This window comes from Pseudophryne corroboree, chromosome 9 (assembly GCF_028390025.1).
Source record: "Pseudophryne corroboree isolate aPseCor3 chromosome 9, aPseCor3.hap2, whole genome shotgun sequence".
NCBI lineage: Eukaryota > Metazoa > Chordata > Amphibia > Anura > Myobatrachidae > Pseudophryne > Pseudophryne corroboree.
In genome coordinates this window covers 439,512,142-439,535,265 of record NC_086452.1, presented here as the reverse complement: position 1 = coordinate 439,535,265, position 23,124 = coordinate 439,512,142, and the positions used below count along the sequence as shown (strand labels likewise).

The window sequence follows — 23,124 nt, the reverse complement described above, 5'->3', positions numbered from 1 at the left end:
TCCAGTGGGACCTGCTGGACAAATGGTCCGGGTCGCATCTTCAGATGCATCAGCGGATAACCCTGTCACCAAGGACAAGGGTGTCCCTCCTGTGGTGGTTGCAGAGTGCTCATCTTCTAGAGGGCCGCAGATTCGGCATTCAGGACTGGGTCCTGGTAACCACGGATGCCAGCCTGCGAGGCTGGGGAGCAGTCACACAGGGAAGGAATATCCAGGACTTATGGTCAAGCCTGGAGACATCACTTCACATAAATATCCTGAAGCTAAGGGACATTTACAATGCTCTAAGCTTAGCAAGACCTCTGCTTCAAGGACAGCCGGTGTTGATCCAGTCGGACAACATCACGGCAGTCACCCACGTAAACAGACAGGGTGGCACAAGAAGCAGAAGGGCAATGACAGAAGCTGCAAGGATTCTTCGCTGGGCGGAAAATCATGGGATAGCACTGTCAGCAGTATTCATTCCGGGAGTGGACAACTGGGAAGCAGACTTCCTCAGCACGACCTCCACCCGGGGAGAGTGGGGACTTCACCCAGAAGTCTTCCACATGATTATAAACCGTTGGGAAAAACTCGACAGGTATTGCGCCAGGTCCAGGGACCCTCAGGCAATAGCTGTAGATGCTCTGGTAACACCGTGGGTGTACCAGTCAGGGTATGTGTTCCCTCCTCTGCCTCTCATACCCAAGGTACTGAGATTGATAAGATGGTGAGGAGTAAGCACTATATTCGTGGCTCCGGATTGGCCAAGAAGGACTTGGTAATCGGAACTTCAAGAGATGCTCACGGAGGATCCGTGGCCTCTACCTCTAAGAAGGGACCTGCTCCAGCAAGGACCCTGTCTGTTCCAAGACTTACCGCGGCTGCGTTTGACGGCATGGCGGTTGAACGCCGGATCCTGAAGGAAAAAGGGCATTCCGGATTAAGTCATCCCTATCCTGATCAAAGCCAGGAAGGATGTAACCGCAAAAACATTATCACCGCAATTGGCGAAAATATGTTGAATGGTGCGAGGCCAGTAAGGCCCGACGGTGGAAATTCGACTGGGTCGATGCCTACATTTCCTGCAAACAGGAGTGTCTATGGGCCTGAAATTGGGGTCCATTAAGGTTCAAATTTCGGCCCTGTCAATTTTCTTCCAAAAAGAACTAGCTTCAGTCCCTGAAGTTCAGACGTTTGTAAAAGGGGTACTGCATATACAGCCTCCTTTTGTGCCTCCAGTGGCACTTGGGATCTCAATGTAGTTTTTTGGGTTCCAAAAGTCACATTGGTTTGAACCACTTAAATCTGTGGAGTTAAAATATCTCACATGGAAAGTGGTCATGCTGTTGGCCCTGGCCTGGGCCAGGCGCGTGTCAGAATTGGCGGCTTTATCCTGTAAAAGCCCTTATCTGATTTTCCATTCGGACGGAATTGAGGACTCGTCCTCAATTTCTCCCTAAGGTGTTTCAGCATTTCACTTAAACCAACCTATTGTGGTGCCTGCGGCTACTAGGGACTTGGAGGATTCCAAGTTGCTGGACATAGTCAGGGCCCTGAAAATATATGTTTCCAGGACGGCTGGAGTCAGAAAATCTGACTCGCTGTTTATCCTGTATGCACCCAACAAGCTGGGTGCTCCTGCTTCTAAGCAGACGATTGCTCGTTGGATTTGTAGTACAATTCAGCTTGCACATTCTGTGGCAGGCCTGCCACAGCCAAAATCTGTAAAAGCCCATTCCACACGGAAAGTGGGCTCATCTTGGGCGGCTGCCCGAGGGGTCTCGGCTTTACAACTTTGCCGAGCAGCTACTTGGTCAGGGGCAAACACGTTTGCTAAATTCTACAAATTTGATACCCTGGCTGAGGAGGACCTGGAGTTCTCTCATTCGGTGCTGCAGAGTCATCCGCACTCTCCCGCCCGTTTGGGAGCTTTGGTATAATCCCCATGGTCCTGACGGAGTCCCCAGCATCCACTAGGACGTTAGAGAAAATAAGAATTTACTTACCGATAATTCTATTTCTCATAGTCCGTAGTGGATGCTGGGCGCCCATCCCAAGTGCGGATTGTCTGCATTACTTGTACATAGTTATTGTTACAAAAATCGGGTTATTGTTGTTGTGAGCCATCTTTCCAGAGGCTCCTTCTGTTATCATGCTGTTAACTGGGTTCAGATCACAAGTTGTACGGTGTGATTGGTGTGGCTGGTAATGAGTCTTACCCGGGATTCAAAATCCTTCCTTATTGTGTACGCTCGTCCGGGCACAGTATCCTAACTGAGGCTTGGAGGAGGGTCATAGGGGGAGGAGCCAGTGCACACCAGCTAGTCCTAAAGCTTTCTTTTTCATCCACTAGGGGTCACTGGAGTACTCTTGGGATATGGACGGGCGGAGCCGAACAAAGGCACTGAATATTCAAATTTAGGACCCTCCCACCCCTCCATATCCCCGAGTACCTCAGTGTACTCTCTCAGTGTTTTTTCGGTGCTCACAGCACGAACATCGGCTTGTGGTATAGCCACACTTGGATTTTTATTTTTAATTTTTATTTTTAATTTTTATTTTTACACTTAGCACATCCCTTCCCAGTTTCTGGAAAAACATGGGTCCGGGATAGTGCCGCTGCACGGGCAGCGCATGGCGTGTCGGTCCTCACAAAGAGCACCCTCACAGCCACAGACAGCATGGCCTGTCGGTCCTCACGAAGAGCACCCTCACAGCCACAGACAGCCCACTGCTTCTACAAAGAGCAGCCAGGAAAAGCTGGACGGGCTTGCACAAAGAAGCCGTCGCAGCCATAGATTACTGGAAGCTGACTGGAGCTGGACGGAGCTTACACATAAAAAGCCCCGCCACAGCCAAGACTACAGAGCTGAGGCAGTCGTCAGCCAGGATCAGAAAGGTAGGCTGGGGGAAACGGGGCGGTCAGCGCAGGCTGCCGCCCCGCTATGTAGGGGTTAATGCCTCCTGCGCATACGGAGCTCCGTCCGGCTGCACAGCAAAGCCCCGTCAGGGGGAGCTCATACGCACTATGCCCAGCCGCTATGGAAGTCAGTCTGACACTGGACGGAGCTTACAGAAAGCCCCGTCACAGCCAGGATGAAAGCCCCGTCACAAACTGGACGGAGCGTACAGGAGGTGCGGCACATGTCCTAATGGTGGGGTGTCAGGGCGGTCAGCTCACGCTGCCGCCCTGCTGTGTGGGGGTTTGCCGCCGCTGAAGCCGCCGCTGATATGCCCCGCTTAACTACGCTGGCAGCTCAGAGCGGCCGCACGTCACTCAGAGACGCCGGCCGCTCTCCCAGCGCTGATTACCCGGCACCGAGGTAGGACAGGCGCCGCCCGAGCCACAGTAAGTACCCGCTTTCTAACATGCACAGAGCGGCCGCACGTCACTCACAGACGCCGGCCGCTCTTCCAGCGCTGACACCGCACGCTGATGATACATGGCGCCGCCCGCTCTTCCGGACGGCTCCCCGGCGCTATACACAGCGCTCCCCTGCTCTCCCTGCACCCGTTCCCGCTGCAGGTTACATAGGGGAGACTACCGGGGGTAAGGGGGAGTAAATACCCATAGCAACAGCACCAAGGCTGCATGGGTTAATAAGACATAGTTTTCACAGAGCATGTCCTAAAATATGTTTCTAATTGTATGGATGGCATGCTTCCTGTTTCTGTAGGCTGCCATTTGATGTCATAAGTGTTCTATTAACTGGAATATGATTATCACACTTTAATAGGCTATTAAGCCTATATTACCTGTATAATAGGCTATTAAGTCTATATATATTAACACTGCAGCAGGTCCTGTGCTTTTCAGTGTATGCATGGCATGGGGGCCATTTTTAATCATTACAGTTTCTTCCAGTTTATAATTCCGGCCATACACCTCTACTCCACAAGGAGGCGCAGGGGTGTTAGTGGGAATTTTTGTTCAGGTTTCACATAATTCTAGAACATTCCTGCCCTACATCTCTAAGCCACCAGAGGCAAAGGGGGTGTTAGTGGGAATGTAGTTCGGATTGCACATGTGAACCGCTTTTCACATAAAGAATACTCTGGTTTCTCTTCAGATCTAATAAATCTTTCGCCTGTTGCTAAAGATGTCCGTAGAGAGAAATAACCATGTGTTTCATAGCCTGGCTACGGCTGGCCTTAATATGCTTTTCAGCAACAAAAATATATATATGACACAAAAGAACTTCAACAAGTAGTGCAAGTGTCTGTCTGTTGCCTATTGTGGTGTCAGTCTGCATAGCTAGTAAGGCTCTAGCGCAGACTAAAAATAATTTTTAACGGTCCTATGTTAAGCATTGGCAATTCAAATTAAAACAGCGGTAACATCGGAGTCTCGGAAGTACTCCGCCTGCTATAACTAAAGATAGTCTTTTCAAAGGGCCAAGTTCCTTTGGGTACCAGGGTTAATGCAGAAACTTCGAGTGAGAAGGGTGCATTACACCAGCACTTATATAGTGCGGGGGGTTTTGGGCAACATACATTGCTAAAAACCAGTGAGTCAAGGCCTCCATTTGTTTTTAGAAAATATTAGTGGACTTTGACCACTATTTAATCGTTTCAAAATAACGCGATCCGCCATTGGCAAATGCGTCTGTGTTAAACATTATAAAGACCCAGGATACATTTGGGTCATTAGTCTCTAGGTATGGAAACTATGAGATCACTGTTAAAAGAAGCTGCAGAGTATATCTGTAAAGCCTCTACTAACGCCTGTTTTTCATCGTAGCTAGTTCAGCACGACTAGGACAGAGCTTGTTTGGTCCTAAATTTGATATTCAGCCATTACCGCATCCAGTATCAAAACGGAATACTGGTACCGGCGTTTAATCCCTTTAGACTTCCGTTTTTCAAAGGCGGTTGTACAAAACAGTCACGCCTTGTAACGTCAGGACGCTACAGTCAGCAAGCCAGTGGTTTGATGACCTCTTTTCCAATTGTGGAAGCGCGTCTTTACATGTTACTTTGAGGGGTTTCCAGACTTCAATTCATGGATGTCTCAGCTATTTACAGATTAAAGGACAATACTGGCTCTGTCGATCGGTTTGGCAGGTTGCCATTTAGTCTCTGCTGGGTTTCAGCTGTCTTTATAATCCAAGCAGTAGTATACCAACAGAGTCAGGGTTACATATTCCCTCTGTTTGAGCAAAACCAGACGGCTCTGTCGCAATCTCAATCAGCAGGTCACTTACTGCAGTGGGAAAATGAATTTTCTGCGGTTAGTATTTGTTTATTGGAGCACAAAGTGGCATAATGGCACTTGATCTTCACAATGCGTATTTACCCATTCCGGTTTGATCTTCACGGGTTCTAGCGTTTGCAAATCGCCACAACCATTATCCATTTCGGGTCTACCGTTGCTTATCGCCTCGGGTATTTACCAAAGTTATGTTGGGGATGATAGCTCATCTCACATAAGAACTCTGTCTCAACAGAGTTTCTCTACCTTAGATGATCTGCTCATAAGAACTCTGTCTCAACAAAGTTCCTCTAACTTGCGCTACTAAGGTATACTGCGGTAGCAGATCAAGTTCGAAAACAATCGCATCTAATTCCGTCTAAACGATGTCAATTCCTAGGTAAGATTATAAATCAAAGACTTTTACTTACTACACCAGCAAGAACAAATGTACATCTAGTAATTAGTGCAAACACGCACACTAGCGGTACATTGGTGTATTCACCTATTAAGAATAAGGATGTGTTTTCAATTTAGTTCGCCACCCTTCACTCGCGTTTCCCACAGAGGGACAAGGGTGTATATACTCTGGACGAGAGTCGCAGAGGGTCAGGATTTGTAGTTAAACAAGATCAGCGACAAAGGTTCTAAAACGGATCACGACAGATTGCTGTCAATAAATGTCCTGGAACTCAGTGCATTTTACAATGCAATACATGCTTCGCTTTCAGTCTAACCAGGGGTCAGACAAGGCAACGGCAGTTGCATACACAATAACCAGGGAGAACCAAGAAGCCGCATGGCTATGCGGCAAGTAACTCAAATCCTCAATTGCACAGAACACCATTATGTGAAAATGTCAAGAGATCATTATGTGAGTGGACATCTATTAGACAGAGGATCTCACCCGTCAGGATTTGGATCCTGAAAACTGGACATTAAATCTAGAGGTGTTTCATATGTGAGTCCACAGAAGGGGGTTACCCTCAAGTATACATGATGGCATCTCGCCACAATTACGAAAGCTCAGTATGTGTACAAAACAGATCACAAGGGCAGTGGCGGTGGAGTCTCTCACATTCATGTGGTCATTCAGCATCGTGTATCTGGCTCCACCATTTTCCGCTGCTCTCTCCGTTGTCAAAACGGATCATAAGACAGTTTGTCACAGTCATACTGGTGGTATCTCATGGGTTTCGGAGAAGTTTGCTTCTCGAATTTTCAAGGAATACTTGCACACGATCTTGGCCCGCTCATAATACGTCCAACCTGTTACATCAGGGAACGTTAGTTTACCCATAGTTACCTAGGTACCTATTATCTGGGTACCGCAGCTGCGGTTGACGGGGTGAGGGTTCAGACCGCCCTCTTAAGAAATTGAGCATTACAGTATCGGTTATACTAACCATGTTACGAAATAGTAAGCCGTTTAAGGCAGCTCATTTTTACAAAAATTCGTGTGCTTACATAGGTTGTAAACCTCGGAAGTTCCAACATCATCCTTCAAGTAACCCGTATTCTGTTAAACGGGGTGGGATGGAAAACTGCGTTGATCTGCACGAAGAGTGCAGGTATCTGTGTGGTAAACTTATTTTCAAAGACGTTTGCTTCTATTTGCGTCTGTACACATCTTTCTACAAGGTGTCATCAAAGTTCACACTCTATTTATCCCACCTACAGCGCCAGGCGACTTGAAGTTGGGTTCAGATTTCTTACAGTTTCATATTTTGAACCCTTTCAACAAATGGGAATTAAGTTTCTCACTTTGGAAAACATTTTTTTTTTTTTTTTTTTTCTTCTAGCCTTGGCTTCGGCAAGGGTTTTGTTTTCATATTTGGGTGCCTTGTATTCCAAGCCACCGTTTTTCAGTTTTCTCATGACAAAGCAGATCTTCGGACGAATCACGCTTTCGTATTCTTCACATCAATGTACCGATAGGGGTTCCTGTGTGGACAGCACATTCTAGAACTGAATGTGGTACACGCATTACGCGTTTATATATGTCCCGAACGTCAACAGTACGTGATATGAATACGTTGTTTGTTCTCTATAATACTGCCAACTGGGGTTAGCCAGTTTCTCAGCAGACATTATCGAGTTGGGTGATAATAATGACTACAAGTCAGGCTTACCTTAAGGCTAGGTTACAATCGCCTACGTCAGTAATAACTCATCCCACAGGTTCTGTGGGAATGTCAGACCCAGTGGGTCGTGGAGTGTCTAAAACGCGGCTATATAGCCTTCATGTGCACCATGTTTGTGCACGTTTACACGTTATAAATGGTGGCGCCATCAGCATCTAGCCTTGGGCTGCCTACTGTTACAAGTATCAAACAGCTCTCCCGCCCACGAGGGAAGCTTTGGTACGTCCCAAGAGTACTCCAGTGACCCCTAGTGGATGAAAAAGAAAATAGGATTTTGGTACTTACCAGGTAAATCCTTTTCTTTGAATCCATAGGGGGCACTGGACGCCCTCCCAGAGCAGTTTACCTGGGTTGTTTTAAGCTCAAGGGAGCTTAGGGTAACAAGTTTTACTTGATTGATATTAAGCTCAGAGGAGCTTATGGTAACACATTTTCACCGATTGGTTCAAATTATAAAGTTCTATCGGTTATGGTGTCAACTGTTTAGTTGACAGTAAGGTTATGGGTCAACATTGTTGTTGTCCGTTATGTTATAGGTATTCTCCATTGTCAACCTCTCTATATCGTTCCTGTTCGCTCAGTAAAAACCACTGAGAGAGTACACTGAGGTACTCGGGGATATGGAGGGGTGGGAGGGTCCTAAATTTGAATATTCAGTGCCTTTGTTCGGCTCCGCCCGTCCATATCCCAAGAGTACTCCAGTGCCCCCTATGGATTCAAAGAAAAGGATTTACCTGGTAAGTACCAAAATCCTATTTTTACTTTGTGCCCAGTCTCCTGCGGAGCCGCTATTCCCCATGGTCCTGACGGAGTCCCCAGCATCCACTACGGACTATGAGAAATAGAATTATCGGTAAGTAAATTCTTATTTTTTCCCACTGCGTTGTCCACGTTGCTAAACAGGAAACTGTCTTGCCCCTTTATCTATGGCTTGGTGAGACCCATTTATCAGGGACACTGCACAATGGGGTCATTCCGAGTTGATCGCTAGCTGCTGTTGTTCGCAGCGCAGCGATCAGGCTAAAAATCAACATTTCTGCGCATGCGAATGCAACGCGCACGCGCGACGCACGGGTGCAAAGGCATTTGTTGTTTTGCACAGGTTCTAGCGAAGTTTTCAGTCGCACTGACGGCCGCAAGAAGATTGACAGGAAGGGGGCGTTTCTGGGTGTCAACTGACCGTTTTCAGGGAGTGTTTGCAAAAGCGCAAGCGTGTCCGAAAAAACCCAGGCGTGGCTGGGCGCTCGCTGGGCGGGTGTATGACGTCAAATCCGGACACGAATAGGCTGAAGTGATCGCAAGCGCTGAGTAGGTTCAGAGCTACTCTGAAACTGCACAAACTGTTTTTGCAGAGCTCGGCTGCACATGCGTTCGCACTTCTGCTAAGCTAAAATACACTCCCCAGTGGGTGGCGGCATAGCGTTTGCACGGCTGCTAAAACTAGCTAGCGAGCGATCAACTCGGAATGACCCCCAATATACAATATATTTAGAAGAGGCAAATGATTCATTATGTAATCCTATTATTCCCAGCTCAATGTAGATCTCACTCGGGGGAGAATACGCTGCAACAAGAGAGAGGTTGTGCTGACCCGCGGCTCTGACCGCATATCTACCAAAGCAAAGGAGAGAAATGTATACAACTATTTCAGCAGCATGGCTGGGATAGGGGGGTTCCAGGATCACTTCGACTGGTAAGACCTGCTCCAAATCACTACAGACTAACTACAGAGTAATGCAAACACAATGCTACAGAGTAATGCTCAAGTAATGCTACAGAGTAATGCTAGCACAATGCTACAGAGTAATGCTATGGAATAATGCTAGCACAATGCAACAGAATAATGCTAGAGTAATGGAGTAATGCTACAGAGTAATGCTAGCACAATTCTGCACAGTAATGCTAGAGTAATGGAGTAATGCTACATAGTAATGTTAGCGTAATGTTAGCGTAATTCTACAGAGTAATGCTACATAGTAATGCTTACACAGTACTACAGAGTAATGCTAGCATACTGCTGTAGTAGTGCTACAGATTAATGCTAGTGTATTGTTACAGTTTAATGCTACAGAGTAATGCTAGCGTAATTCTACAGAGTAATTCTACAGAGTAATGCTAGCCCCGTACTACAGAGTCATGCTAGCGTAATGCTATAGTAGTGCTACAGAGTAATACTAGCACAATGCTACAGAATAATGCTATCATACTGCTATGGAATAACGCTAGCGCAATGCAACAGAGTAATGCTAGAGTAATGGAGTAATGCTACAGAGTAATGCTAGCACAATGCAGCAGAGTAATGCTAAAGTAATGGAGTAATGCTACAGAGTAATGCTAGCACAATGCTACAAAGTAATGCTAGCATAATGCTACGGAATAGTGCTAGCACAATGCAACAGAGTAATGCTACAAAGTAATTCTAGAGTAACGGACTAATGCTACTGAGTAATTATAGCACAATGCTACACAAGTAATGCTACAGAATAATGCTAGCACAAAGTTACAGAGTAATGGAGTAATGCTACAGACTATTAATAGCACAATGCTACACAGTATTGCTACAGAGTAATGCTAGCACAATGTAACAGTAATGCTAGATTAATGGAATAATGATAGCACAATGCTACATAGTAATGCTACAAAGTAATGATACAGAATAATGCTAGCACAATGCTACACAGTAATGCTAAAGAGTAATGCTAGAGTAATGTAGCAATGCTACAGAGTAATGCCAGCATAATGTTACATAGTTTACCTAGTGATGCTAGCACAGTGCTACAGAGAAATGCTGCAGAGTAATGAAGTAATGCTACAGATTAATGCTAGCACAATTATACAGAGTAATGGAGTAATGCTACAGAGTAATATTAAAGTAATGCTAGCACTATTCTACAGAGTAATGCTAGAGTAATGCAAGCACAGTACTACAAAGTAATGCTAGTATAATGTTACAGTCTAACGCTAGTGTAATGCAACAGATTATTGCTAGCTTAATGGCAGCGTAATGCTACAGAGTAATGCTAGCGTAATGCTACAGAGTAATTCTAGCGTAATGCTACATAGTAATGCTAGCACAGTACTACAGAGTAATGCTAACGTAATGCTAGCGTAATGTTACAATCTAATGCTACTGTAATGCTGCAGAGTAAATCTAGCGTAATGCTACAGAGAAATTCTAGCGTAATGCTATAGAGTGATATTAGCATACTGCTACATAATAATGCTAGTGTAATGCTACAGAGTAATGCTATAGAGTAGTGCTTGTGTATTGCTACGGAGTAATGCTAGCGGATTTCTACAGAGTAATGCTAGTGTTATGCTACAGAGTAATGGTAGCGTAATGCTAGCACAATTCTACAGAGTGATGCTAGATTAATAGAGTAATGCTAGAGTAATGCCATAGAGTCGTGCTAGCACAATTATACAGAGTAATGCTAGAGTAATATTAGTGTCATTCTACAGGGTAATGCTAGAATAATACTAGTGTAATTCTACAGAGTAATGCTAGCACGAGTCTACAGAGTAATACTAGAGTAATGTAGTAATGCTAACGCAATCCTACAGAGTAATGCTAAAGTACTGTTAGCACAATTCTACAGAGTAATGGAGTAATGCTAGCACAGTTCTACAGAGTAATGCTAGAGTAATGCTACAGAGTAATACTAGCGTAATTCTACAGAGTAATGCTAGCATAATTCTATAGAGTAATGCTAGCATAATTCTATAGAGTAATGCTAGCGTAATGCTATAGAGTAATGCTAGCGTAATGTTACAGAGTAATGCTAGCATAATGCTAAGAGTAATGCTACAGAGTAATGCTAGTGTAATTCTACAGAGTAATGCTACCACAATTCTACAGAGTAATGCTAGCACAATTCTACAGAGTAATGCTAGAGTGATGCTACAGAGTAATGCTAGCACAAGTCTACAGAGTAATGCTAGAGTAATGTTAGGACAATTCTACAGAGTAATGGAGTAATGCTACAGCGTAATGCTAGCACAGTTGTACAGAGTAATGCTACAGAGTAATGCTAGCATAATTCTACAGAGTAATGCTACAGAGTAATGCTAGCACAGTACTACAGAGTAATGCTAGCGTAATGCTAGAGTAATGCTAGCACAGTACTACAGAGTAATGCTACAGAGTAATGCTAGCATAATGCTAGAGTAATGCTACAGAGTAATGCTAGCACAATTCTACAGAGCAATGTTAGAGTAATACTACAGAGTAATGCTAGCACAATTCTGCACAGTAATGCTAGATTAATGGAGTGATGCTACAGAGTAATGCTAGCACAATTCTGCACAGTAATGCTAGAGTAATGGTGTAATGCTACATAGTAATGTTAGCATAATTCTACAACTCTACAGAGTAATGCTAGTGTAATTCTACATAGTAATGCTAGCATAATGCTACATAGTAATGCTTACACAGTACTACAGAGTACTGCTAGCGTACTGCTAGAGTAATGCTACAGATTAATGCTAGTGTAATGTTACAGTATAATTCTACAGAGTAATGCTACTGAGTAATGCTAGCACCGTACTACAGAGTCATGCTAGCATAAATCTAGAGTAATGCTACAGAGTCATGCTAGCACAATGCTACATGGTAATGCTATAGTAATGGAGTAATACTACAGAGTAATGCTAGCACAATGCTACAGGGGAATGCTAGAGTAATGGAGTAATGCTAGCACAATTCTGCAGTGTAATTTTAGAGTAATGCTACAGAGTAATTCTAGCATAATGCTATAGAATGATGCTAGCGTACTGCTACAGAGTAATGCTAGTGTAATGCTACAGAGTAATGCTATAGAGTAGTGCTTGCGTATTGCTACGGAGTAATGGTAGCTTAATATAGCGTAATATTGCATAATGCTACAGAGTAATGCTAGTGTAATGCTACAGAGTAATGCTATAGAGTAGTGCTTGCGAATTGCTACGGAGTAATAGCATAGTATAGAGTAATGTTTGCCTAATGCTACAGAGTAATGCTAGTGTTATGCTACAGAGTAATGCTAGCGTAATATAGAGTAATGCTACAGAGTAATGCTAGCGTAATGCTATAGAGTAATGTATAATGCTACAGAGTAATGCTAGCACAATTCTACAGAGTAATGCTAGAGTAATGCTATAGAGTAGTGCTAGCACAATTCAACAGAGTAATGCTACAGACTAATGTTAGAGTAATACTAGTGTAATTCTACAGAGCAATGCTAGCACAAGTCTACAGAGTAATGCTAGAGTAATGTAGTAATGCTAGCACAATGCTACAGAATATTGCTAGAGTAATGTTAGCACAGTACTACAAAGTAATGCTAGCGAATGCTACAGAGTAATGCTAGCACAGTACTACAGAGTAATGCTAGCGTAATGCTACAGAGTAATGCTAGTGTATTTCTACAGAGTAATGCTACAGAGTAATGCTAGCACAATTCTTCAGAGTAATGCTAGGGTAATGCTAGCACAATTCTACAGAGTAATGCTAGAGTAATGGAGTAATGCTAGAGTAATGGAGTAATGCTGGAGTAATGGAGTAATGCTACATAACAATGTTAGCATAATTCTACAGAGTAATGCTAGCGTAAGTCTGCAGAGTAATGCTACAGAGTAATGCTTACACAGTACTACAGAATAACGCTAGCGTACTGCTAGAGTAATGCTACAGAGTAATGCTAGTGTAATGTTACAGAGTCATACTACAGAGTAATGCTAGCACCGTACTACAGAGTCATGCTAGCGTAATGCAACAGAGTAATGCTATGGTAATTATACATAGTAATGCTAGAATAATGGAGTAATGCTACAGAGTAATGCTAGCACAATACTACAGGGTAATGCTCTAGTAATGGAGTAATGCTACAGAGTAATGCTAGCACAATGCTACAGGGTAATGCTACAGTAATGGAGTAATGCTACAGAGTAATGCTAGCACAATTCGGCAGAGTAATGTTAGAGTGATGCTACAGAGTAATGCTAGCATAATTCTACAGAGTAATGCTAGAGTAATGTTAGCACAATTCTACAGAGTAATGGAGTTATGCCACAGAGTAATGCTAGCACAGTTCTACAGAGTAATGCTAGAGTAATGGAGTAATGCTACAGAGTAATGCTAGCGTAATTCTGCAGAGTAATGCTAGCACAGTACTACAGAGTAATGCTACAGAGGAATGCTAGCACAATACTTTAGGGTAATGCTATGGTAATGGAGTAATACTACAGAGTAATGCTAGCACTAGGTTACAGCGTAATGCTACAGTAATGGAGTAATGCTACAGAGTAATGCTAGCACAATTCTGCAGAGTAATGTTACAGTAATGCTACAGAGTAATGCTAGAACAATTCTACAGAGTAATGTTAGCACAATTCTACAGAGTAATGGAGTAATGCTACAGAGTAATGCTAGCACAGTTCTACAGAGTAATGCTAGAGTAATGGAGTAATGCTACAGAGTAATGCTAGCGTAATTCTACAGAGTAAAGCTAGCGTAATGCTACAGAGTAATGCTAGCACAGTACTATAGAGTAATGCTACAGAGTAATGCTAGTATAATGCTAGAGTAATGCTACAGAGTAATGCTAGCACAGTAATACAGAGTAATGCTAGAGTAATGCTACAGAGTAATGCTAGCACAGTTCTACAGAGTAATGCTACAGAGTAATGCTAGCGTAATGCTACAGAGTAATGCTAGCACAGTACTACACAGTAATGCTAGAGTAATGCTAGCACAGTACTACAGAGTAATGCTACAGAGTAATGCTAGTATATTGCTAGAGTAATGCTAGCACAGTAATACAGAGTAATGCTAGCACAGTTCTACAGAGTAATGCTAGAGTAATGGAGTAATGCTACATAGTAATACTAGCGTAATTCTACAGAGCAAAGCTAGCGTAATGCTACAGAGTAATGCTAGCACAGTACTATAGAGTAATGCTACAGAGTTATGCTAGTATAATGCTAGATTAATGCTACAGAGTAATGCTAGCACAGTTCTACAGAGTAATGCTACAGAGTAATGCTAGCGTAATGCTACAGAGTAATGCTAGCACAGTACTACACAGTAATGCTAGAGTAATGCTAGCACAGTACTACAGAGTAATGCTAGCATAATGCTAGATTAATGCTACAGAGTAATGCTGTTGTAATTATACAGAGTAATGCTAGCACAATTCTACAGAGTAATATTCGAGTAATACTACAGAGTAATGCCAGCACAATTCTGCACAGTAATGCTAGAGTAATGGAGTAATGCTACATAGTAATGTTTGCATAATTCTACAATTCTACAGAGTAATGCTAGCGTAATTCTACAGAGTAATGCTAGTGTAATGTTATAGTATAATGCTACAGAATAATGCTAGCGTAATTCTACAGAGTAATGTTAGCACCGTACTACATAGTCATGCTAGCGTAATGCTAGAGTAATGGAGTAATGCTTCAGAGTAATGCTAGCACAATGCTACAGGGTAATGCTAAAGTAATGGAGTAATGCTACAGAGTAATGTTAGAGTAATGCTACATAGTAATTTTAGCGTAATACTATAGAATGATGCTAGCGTACTGCTACAGAATAATGCTAGTGTAATGCTATAGAGTAGTGCTTGCGTATTGCTACGGAGCAATGGTAGCTTAATATAGCGTAATGCTACAGAGTAATGCTAGTGTAATGCTACAGAGTAATGCTATAGAGTAGTGCTTGCGTATTGCTACGGAGTAATGCTAGCGTATTTCTACAGAGTAATGCTAGTGTAGTATAGAGTAATGCTTGCCTAATGCTACAGAGTAATGCTAGTGTTATGCTACAGATTAATACTAGCATAATATAGAGTAATGCTACAAAGTAATGCTATAGAGTAATGATAGCATAATGCTACAGAGTAATGCTAGCACAATTCTACAGAGTAATGCTAGTTAAATGGAGTAATGCTACAGAGTAATGCTAGAGTAATGCTATAGAGTAGTGCTAGCACAATTCAACAGAGTAATGCTAGAGTAATACTAGTGTAATTCTACAGAGCAATGCTAGCACAGTGCTACAGAGTAGTGCTAGAGTAATGTTAGCACAGTACTACAGAGTAATGCTAGCATAATGCTAGAGTAATGGTACAGAGTAATGCTAGCACAGTACTACGGAGTAATGCTAGCGTAATGCTAGAGTAATGCTACAGAGTAATGCTAGTGTATTTCTACAGAGTAATGCTACAGAGTAATGCTAGCACAATTCTACAGAGTAATGCTAGCGTAATGGAGTAATGCTAGCACAGTTCTACAGAGTAATGCTAGAGTAATGGAGTAATGCTACAGAGTAATGCTAGCGTAATTCTACAGAGTAAAGCTAGCGTAATGCTACAGAGTAATGCTAGCACAGTACTATAGAGTAATGCTACAGAGTAATGCTAGTATAATGCTACAGAGTAATGCTAGCACAGTAATACAGAGTAATGCTAGAGTAATGGTACAGAGTAATGCTAGCACAGTTCTATAGAGTAATGCTACAGAGTAATGCTAGCGTAATGCTACAGAGTAATGCTAGCACAGTACTACACAGTAATACTACAGAGTAATGCTAGCATAATGCTAGATTAATGCTACAGAGTAATGCTAGTGTAATTATACAGAGTAATGCTAGCACAATTCTACAGAGTAATATTAGAGTAATACTACAGAGTAATGCCAGCACAATTCTGCACAGTAATGCTAGAGTAATACTAGTGTAATTCTACAGAGCAATGCTAGCACAGTGCTACAGAGTAGTGCTAGAGTAATGTTAGCACAGTACTACAGAGTAATGCTAGCATAATGCTAGAGTAATGGTACAGAGTAATGCTAGCACAGTACTACGGAGTAATGCTAGCGTAATGCTAGAGTAATGCTAGTGTATTTCTACAGAGTAATGCTAGCACAATTCTACAGAGTAATGCTAGAGTAATGCTAACACAATTCTACAGAGTAATGCTAGCGTAATGGAGTAATGCTAGCACAATTTTGCACAGTAATGCTGGAGTAATGGAGTAATGCTACATAGTAATGTTAGCATACTTCTACAGAGTAATGCTAGCGTAATGCTACAGAGTAATGCTTACACATTACTACAGAGTAATGCTAGCGTACTGCTAGAGTAATGCTAGTGTAATATTACAGTATAATGCAAGTGTAATGCTACAGAGTAATGCTAGCGTAATTCTACAGAGTCATACTACAGAGTAATGCTATCACCGTACTACAGAGTCATGCTAGCGTAATGCTACAGAGTAATGCTAGGGTAATTATACAGAGTAATGCTAGCACAATACTACAAGGTAATGCTATTGAAATGGAGTAATGCTACAGAGTAATGCTAGCACAATGCTACAGGGTAATGCTACAGTAATGGAGTAATGCTACAGAGTAATGCTAGCACAATTCTGCAGAGTAATGCTAGAGTAATGTTACCACAATTCTACAGAGTAATGGAGTTATGCTACAGAGTAATGCTAGCACAGTTCTACAGAGTAATGGAGTAATGCTAGTGTAATTCTACAGAGTAATGCTACAGAGTAATGCTTGCACAGTACTACAGAGTAATGCTACAGAGTAATGCTAGCATAATGCACAATTCTACAGAGTAATGCTAGAGTAATGGAGTAATGCTAGCACAATTCTGCACAGTAATGTAGCATTAATGGAGTAATGCTACATAGTAATGTAAGCATAATTTTACAGAGTAATGCTAGCGTAATTCTATAGAGTAATGCTAGCATAATGCTACAGAGTAATGCTTACACAGTACTCCAGAGTAATGCTAGCATACTGGTAGAGTAATGCTACAGAGTAATGCTAGTGTACTGTTACTGTATAATGCAAGTGTAATGCTACAGAGTAATGTTATCGTAATGCTAGAGTAATGCTACAGACTAATGCTAGGCTAATTATATAGAGTAATGGAGTAATGCTACAGAGTAATGCTAGCACAGTACTACAGGGTAATGCTATAGTAATGGAGTAATGCTACTAAGCAATGCTAGCACAATGCTACAGGGTAATGCTACAGTAATGCTAGCGTAATGGAGTAATGCTACAGAGTAATGCTAGCACAATTCTGCACAGTAATGCTAGAGTAATGGAATAATGCTACAGAGTCGTTTTCGCATCATGCTACAGAGTAATGGTAGCGTAATTCTACAGAGTAATCCTAGTGTAATGCTACAGAGTAATGGTAGCGTAATCCTAGTGTAATGCTACAGAGTAATGCTAACACAGTACTACAGAGTAATGCTAATGTAATGCTATAACAATTCTACAGTGTAATGCTAGAGTAATGCTACAGTGTAATGTTACAGTCTAATGCTACAGAGTAATGCTAACGGAATTCTACAGCGTAATGCTGTAGAGTTATGCTAGCGTAATATAGAGTAATGCTAGTGTTATGCTGTAGAGTAATGTTAGCGTAATGCTAGTATTATACTACAGAGTAATGTTAGCATAATTTAGAGTAATGCTAGGGTTATTCTACAGATTAATGTTAACGTAATGCTGTAGAGTAATGATAGCGTAATGCTACAGAGTAATGCAAGTGTAATTCTACAGAGTAATGCAAGCATAATAATGCTACAGAGTATTGCTAGCATAATAATACTACAGACGCATAGTCACCACCAACTCTGCATACAGGCAGAAGTCTGCATCTATTTACCAGCAGGTAACGCGGCTGCAAATGCGACTGAGTTGCGTACAAATGATTGTTTGCTGCTTATATGGAAAGCAATACTCACTCATACCTTCATAGCATTTTATGTTACACTTCTTACCAGCCGGTTCAATAGATGAGCCCAGCAGGCGTACATATGTGTTTCTGCATTTATATAGAACGCCCTTCCTGTATGCTAAAACGCCCCATTTGGCCTCTCCAGGTGCAGGTAGGCGTAAGTGTCAGATGTGTGCATTTGCTTTCTGAAATAACGCAATATGCGCTATGCAACTGGCGTAATCCTATTTCTGCCCCTTACTCTTCATATGTTGTGGGTTCTTAGAAATCTGTGCAGAGATTCTTTGTAAATAGGTATGTAAGTGCATGCATTGTGTGTTTTGTGTTTATTTAAGTAGCTCATGTATAGGCCAACACACAGCGTATCTATTGTATACTCATTGCTGGGTCTATAGTCATTTAAGGATGAGATTTCCTGAAACCGTAACTGAAATATATTGTAGGCATTGTAAAAAGGATTTTTTCCCCTTATAGATTTTGTTAAGTTGATCCTGTTCCCTTTACTTAGAAGCAGCTGTGATATATAAGGCCGACGGTCATAATGAGGACATAGTAGGATATCCCTGACGGTCTAGCGGTGGTACCGGCAGCAGTTGCCCAGTCCCGCCGGTTATGTGTAGATTAGTTCCTGCACAGACATCTGACGGAACTGCGGTTCCATTGAGCATTCTCCCCTAGTGCCTATCCCTAACTCCCTCCCACCCCCTACAGCCTAACCCTAATCTACCCCTAGTGCCTAACCCTCCTGCCCCACAGCTGAGCCCTACTGTTTACATTCTGGGAATGTTAGGATTTCACATGTTGACAATTCAGATGTCGGCACTTTGAACATGTCGCCATACTAAGGATGTTAACATGTTACCTGTGGACCTTTCAGCATTGTTGGCATAATAACAGTCAACACTGTCATGTTGAGCTTATGAGTGCCTCTCCTTAGAAGAAGTACGATCAGTTTGATATAAGCCAGTGAGGTCACTGAGCCACTTCCTGACTAACATTCATGAGGGCTGACTAACATTCATGAGGGCTGATTAATATTCATGAGGCCTGATTAATATTCATGATGCCTGACTAGTACTCAGCCTGTAGTCTCATGACTATAATGGCTGTGTCCATTCTGTGTAGGTGACAGGCTGATTTATATACTACTATTAAAGCTTGTTCCCCCAAAGTATCAGTACACCAGGGGTCCAGTCCCAGGGAGGAGGTAAGTATCACTCTGGAAGTCCCTGTAAGAGGTAATGTAATGGCAGCAGATGGAAAGAGCATGATACTACTGACACATATCTGTTATGCGGTAAATGTGATCCGTACTCCGTATGGAAGTTGCTCGCCATCTCCCCTGATCCACCCGCTTCATTTTACGTTCTTTCTGTTTTAATAGGTGGGCTAGAAATAACTTCACCAGCTCAGGGGGGAAGCCGTTCTGGATTGACCCCAGTGACTGTGAAAGTCAGCATATCATCGTAGATGACAATATCCGGTTGGGCGAAGCTGACACAATTGTTGACTGTAGGGTAAGTTTCATAGGTCGCTGTATTATGTTGGTCACATGGCTCCTGTGTGCCTGTATAGGCCAATATAGAACTCGCTGGCCAAACGCTGCAGTTCCACTCTATCAGCCAATTTCTGCTGAAGGCGAATGCTACCGTGTCTATCAGTGCCGTTACTGACAAGGAGTCTTAATGGGATCAATATGAAATACCTCCAATCAAAATCCCGACGGTCGAAATCTCCACAGCAATTGACCGACGGTCAAAATCCCGACATGGACAAAATACCGACATTTAAAATACAGACAAGGTAAAAAAAAAACGACATGTAAAATGCCGACAGGTCGAAATACCGACATGCATTTTTCATTGTTTTTAATGTGTATGCCGACATAGGTCGACATGGACACCATATAAGTGTACCGCGTCCCCTCGCATGTCTCGCTGCGCTCGCCATGCTTTGGGCCTTGGTGCACTCGGCACACTATTATATTCCCCCTCCAGGTCCACTGGGATGGTAAAGTATGAACAAGTCGGTTTCAATGAAAAACTCATGCCGGCATTTTACATGTCGGTATTTTGGCCTTGTCGGTATTTTAAATGCCGGTATTTTGTCCATGTCGGGATTTCGACCGTCGGGATTTTGATATGAGGTAAATTGACTGCATCCCGTCTTAATATCTTCCTGGCACGCTAATGAAACAGCTATATACATGCCACGGCATTTCTGCCTGCTGCTCTGTATATAACGTCACTGAAGTCTTCAGAGACTTGCATTATACCTCTCATTTACAGTAATTGCATGTACCATCCACCATTATAGCCGTTGCCCACTGAGCAGTATGTATAGTTATAGCTACAGCCATGCACATTTCCAGGTTTCTCCTACCCATGTCACACACATGCCGTGATGACAGCCTTATAGTCAGATGGACCCGTATTCTCACCCTGCACTCTGCTGATTCATTAGGAAGTACCTGAGCCGTGTAATGAGGTGAGGTGGGAATCGCACCCAGAGGGCAGGATCTTGGACCGGGAGACAGGCCTCTTATAGTCTGGCTCCCAGCACACGTCCCTTCTTATCTAGTACACCTGTTCCTGGCCCCAGTGTCGCTGGACCTATTATACAGTGACTGCATAAAGAGAGTGATGAGACCGCCGCACATCTGCAAGGGGGGAATTGTCAATATAATCGCTCAATAAACATGTGAACGACTGTGTTGCCGGGATCCTTCTGCATCGGCGAATAACTGACGGGTTATACAGGACGACCACCTTGTGTTCCTCCTGCAGTTTCTGTACAGGAAGGTAACTGACAGGTGTTTGGGCCAGGGACAGTATTCTCCCACAACCCTTTATTGCCTGCGCTTCCTCCCTCTGACACCAGCGCGGCAGGCTTCTCTGTGTCACCGTGTGCCAGGTGCTTCCCCATAGTATTAGGAGTATATGGAGACGCTGGACAAGGAGTGCTGATGTGCATGTGTCATGGTGTTCAGTGAGAATGCTCGGAGGAGAGCTTATATGGCATAGGGTGCAATGTAATCTCTATCATGTGACTATTGTATTCATTATTATTCTTCCTCATGTCTGTGGGCCTGATGCTAAGTCGCACGAAATGATAATATTCACGGAGTTCAGAGATTTTATTGCGCAAATATCCCTAAAAATGCCCAGGCATCCATCTTGTTTCTCTAGGGCGCTACATTCAGTCACGATGTCGCTCATAGAGACGGTTCCAAGACTCGAATGCATTCTGGATTCTTTGCAGTGATTCTGTGTTAGGTGCTGACCTGCATTTCTTCTGCTTCAGGTACTTCTGGAAAAGGGGTCCAGGAAGGTCCCCACGTCCGAACTGTATGACGTCTGCCTGGTGCAGACGGATCTCCTCAGAGCTATAGCCGAGAAGGATTACTTCCTGGACTGTATCACAAGGTGTGAGGGAAACTATGAACGTTACCTCCAGAACTTTAACGTGGAATAGTCCGAGGTGGCACTGAAAACTTATTTTCTTATTTATATCAATAAGAACGGATGTATTTGTTTATATAGGGGTCTATTCATGAAGCAGTGAAAAGACTGGAGAAGTGGGCCAGTGGAGAAGTTGCCCATGGCAACCAATCAGCTGCTACGTATAATTTTATAGTATGCACCTGATAAATGTTACCTCAGCGCTGATTGGTTACCATGGGCAGCTTCTCCGCTGGCTCACTTCTCCACTCTGTTCACTGCTTCATGAATAGACCCCTTAGCTTAGGGGGAGATGTACTAAGCAGTGATAAAAGCGGAGAAGTGAGCCAGTGGAGAAGTTGCCCATGGCAACCGATTAGCATTGACGTAACATTTATAATTTGCAAACTATAAAAGTATACAGAGCAGCTGATTGGTTGCCATGGGCAACTTCTCCACTGGCTCACTTCTCCACTCTTTTCACTGCTTAGTACATCTCCCCCTTAAGTCTGTTACTCACACTCCTGTTACTGATAACATATGACCACTCTTGTATATCACGTATTACCACTCTCTCAGGGAGTACTGCCGGTTACTTGAAGGGTCACTGAAAATATAAGAGGCTTAGTTTTATTGTTACATTTATTTGAGGCAAATAAGACACTTTATACTCCTATATTTGTAACATTTTGCTGAAACAGTTGTAAAAATGTATCTTAATTGCCTCTTACTTGTTCCTAGACCTCATAATGTGTGGCTTTATATGATTGTTTTACTTGCAAACCTTGGAATATGTTATACATTATTAATTTTACATAAAACAGTGAAACGGTTCTGCTTTTATTCTACAAGATATTTGCTACTAGTTTAGCGCTATATGCCCAGGGCGAACGGCATAAATTGGGGCACACAACATTTAAGTTGGCTGTGTTAAATAAGGACTTGGCATAGAATTAATAATGCAGCGTGACATTGCTCTCCACCCAACTGGCAAGAACAGAGCGAGCTCGGAGTATGGGACCCCCGCCTTTATTTTCAGGTATTCAGTCTCCTGGTGTCTGATCAATGGGTTATTTTCTAACCAGGTGACAAATGTTACGTTGAAGCTCCTTTTACATTGATAGGTCTGATCGGAAAGCGCTCAAGGGTCAAAGTGCTTGGATTTCATAAGTCACCATCTCTTTCAGTGGGAGAATAAACCATTAATGGGGGTCGGGAGGGGGAGGACTGTCTTATAGATGGTGTCTGAGCTCCATCCTTCATGAGGAATACAACAGTGTCAGAGTGGACTGGCTGAGACATTTCTGTCTGCGGATTCTGCAGTGTGTGTATGAGTACGTTTACCAATAAATGATATTTCACCTCTTGTCGCTGTTCTACTGTCTTTCCAATAGGTCACGTGTTATGCTCAACACTGTTAGATCTCTACATGCGATCCACGGGTGATTGCTAGCTCCATAGGAATCAATGCGACTGTCAGCTCTTGTGGCAGGGTGAGGTGTTAACAGCCCTACACATGTTTTATAGCTGTTCTGTATATTTATTATTATTTATTACCAGTTATTTATATAGCGCACACATATTCCGCAGCGCTTTACAGAGAATATTTGGCCATTCACA

The 23,124-nt window shown here is 42.9% G+C and overlaps 1 protein-coding gene and 1 pseudogene across 3 annotated transcripts in view; both read left to right on the top strand.

Moving 5' to 3' along the window:
- Positions 1 to 22,871, top strand: part of LOC134958461 (uncharacterized) — an 88,941-nt gene extending 66,070 nt beyond the window's left edge. For all 3 annotated transcript variants that reach the window (XM_063941087.1, XM_063941085.1, XM_063941086.1), the window contains exons 4-6: positions 8,850 to 9,010; positions 19,449 to 19,581; positions 21,368 to 22,871. In XM_063941087.1, coding sequence (XP_063797157.1) covers positions 8,850 to 9,010; positions 19,449 to 19,581; positions 21,368 to 21,538 — 465 coding nt within the window. In that variant the 3' untranslated portion in view covers positions 21,539 to 22,871. The remainder of the gene's footprint in view (positions 1 to 8,849; positions 9,011 to 19,448; positions 19,582 to 21,367) is intronic.
- Positions 4,033 to 4,118, top strand: LOC134959547 (U5 spliceosomal RNA; annotated as a pseudogene).
- Positions 22,872 to 23,124: the final 253 nt, after the last annotated feature.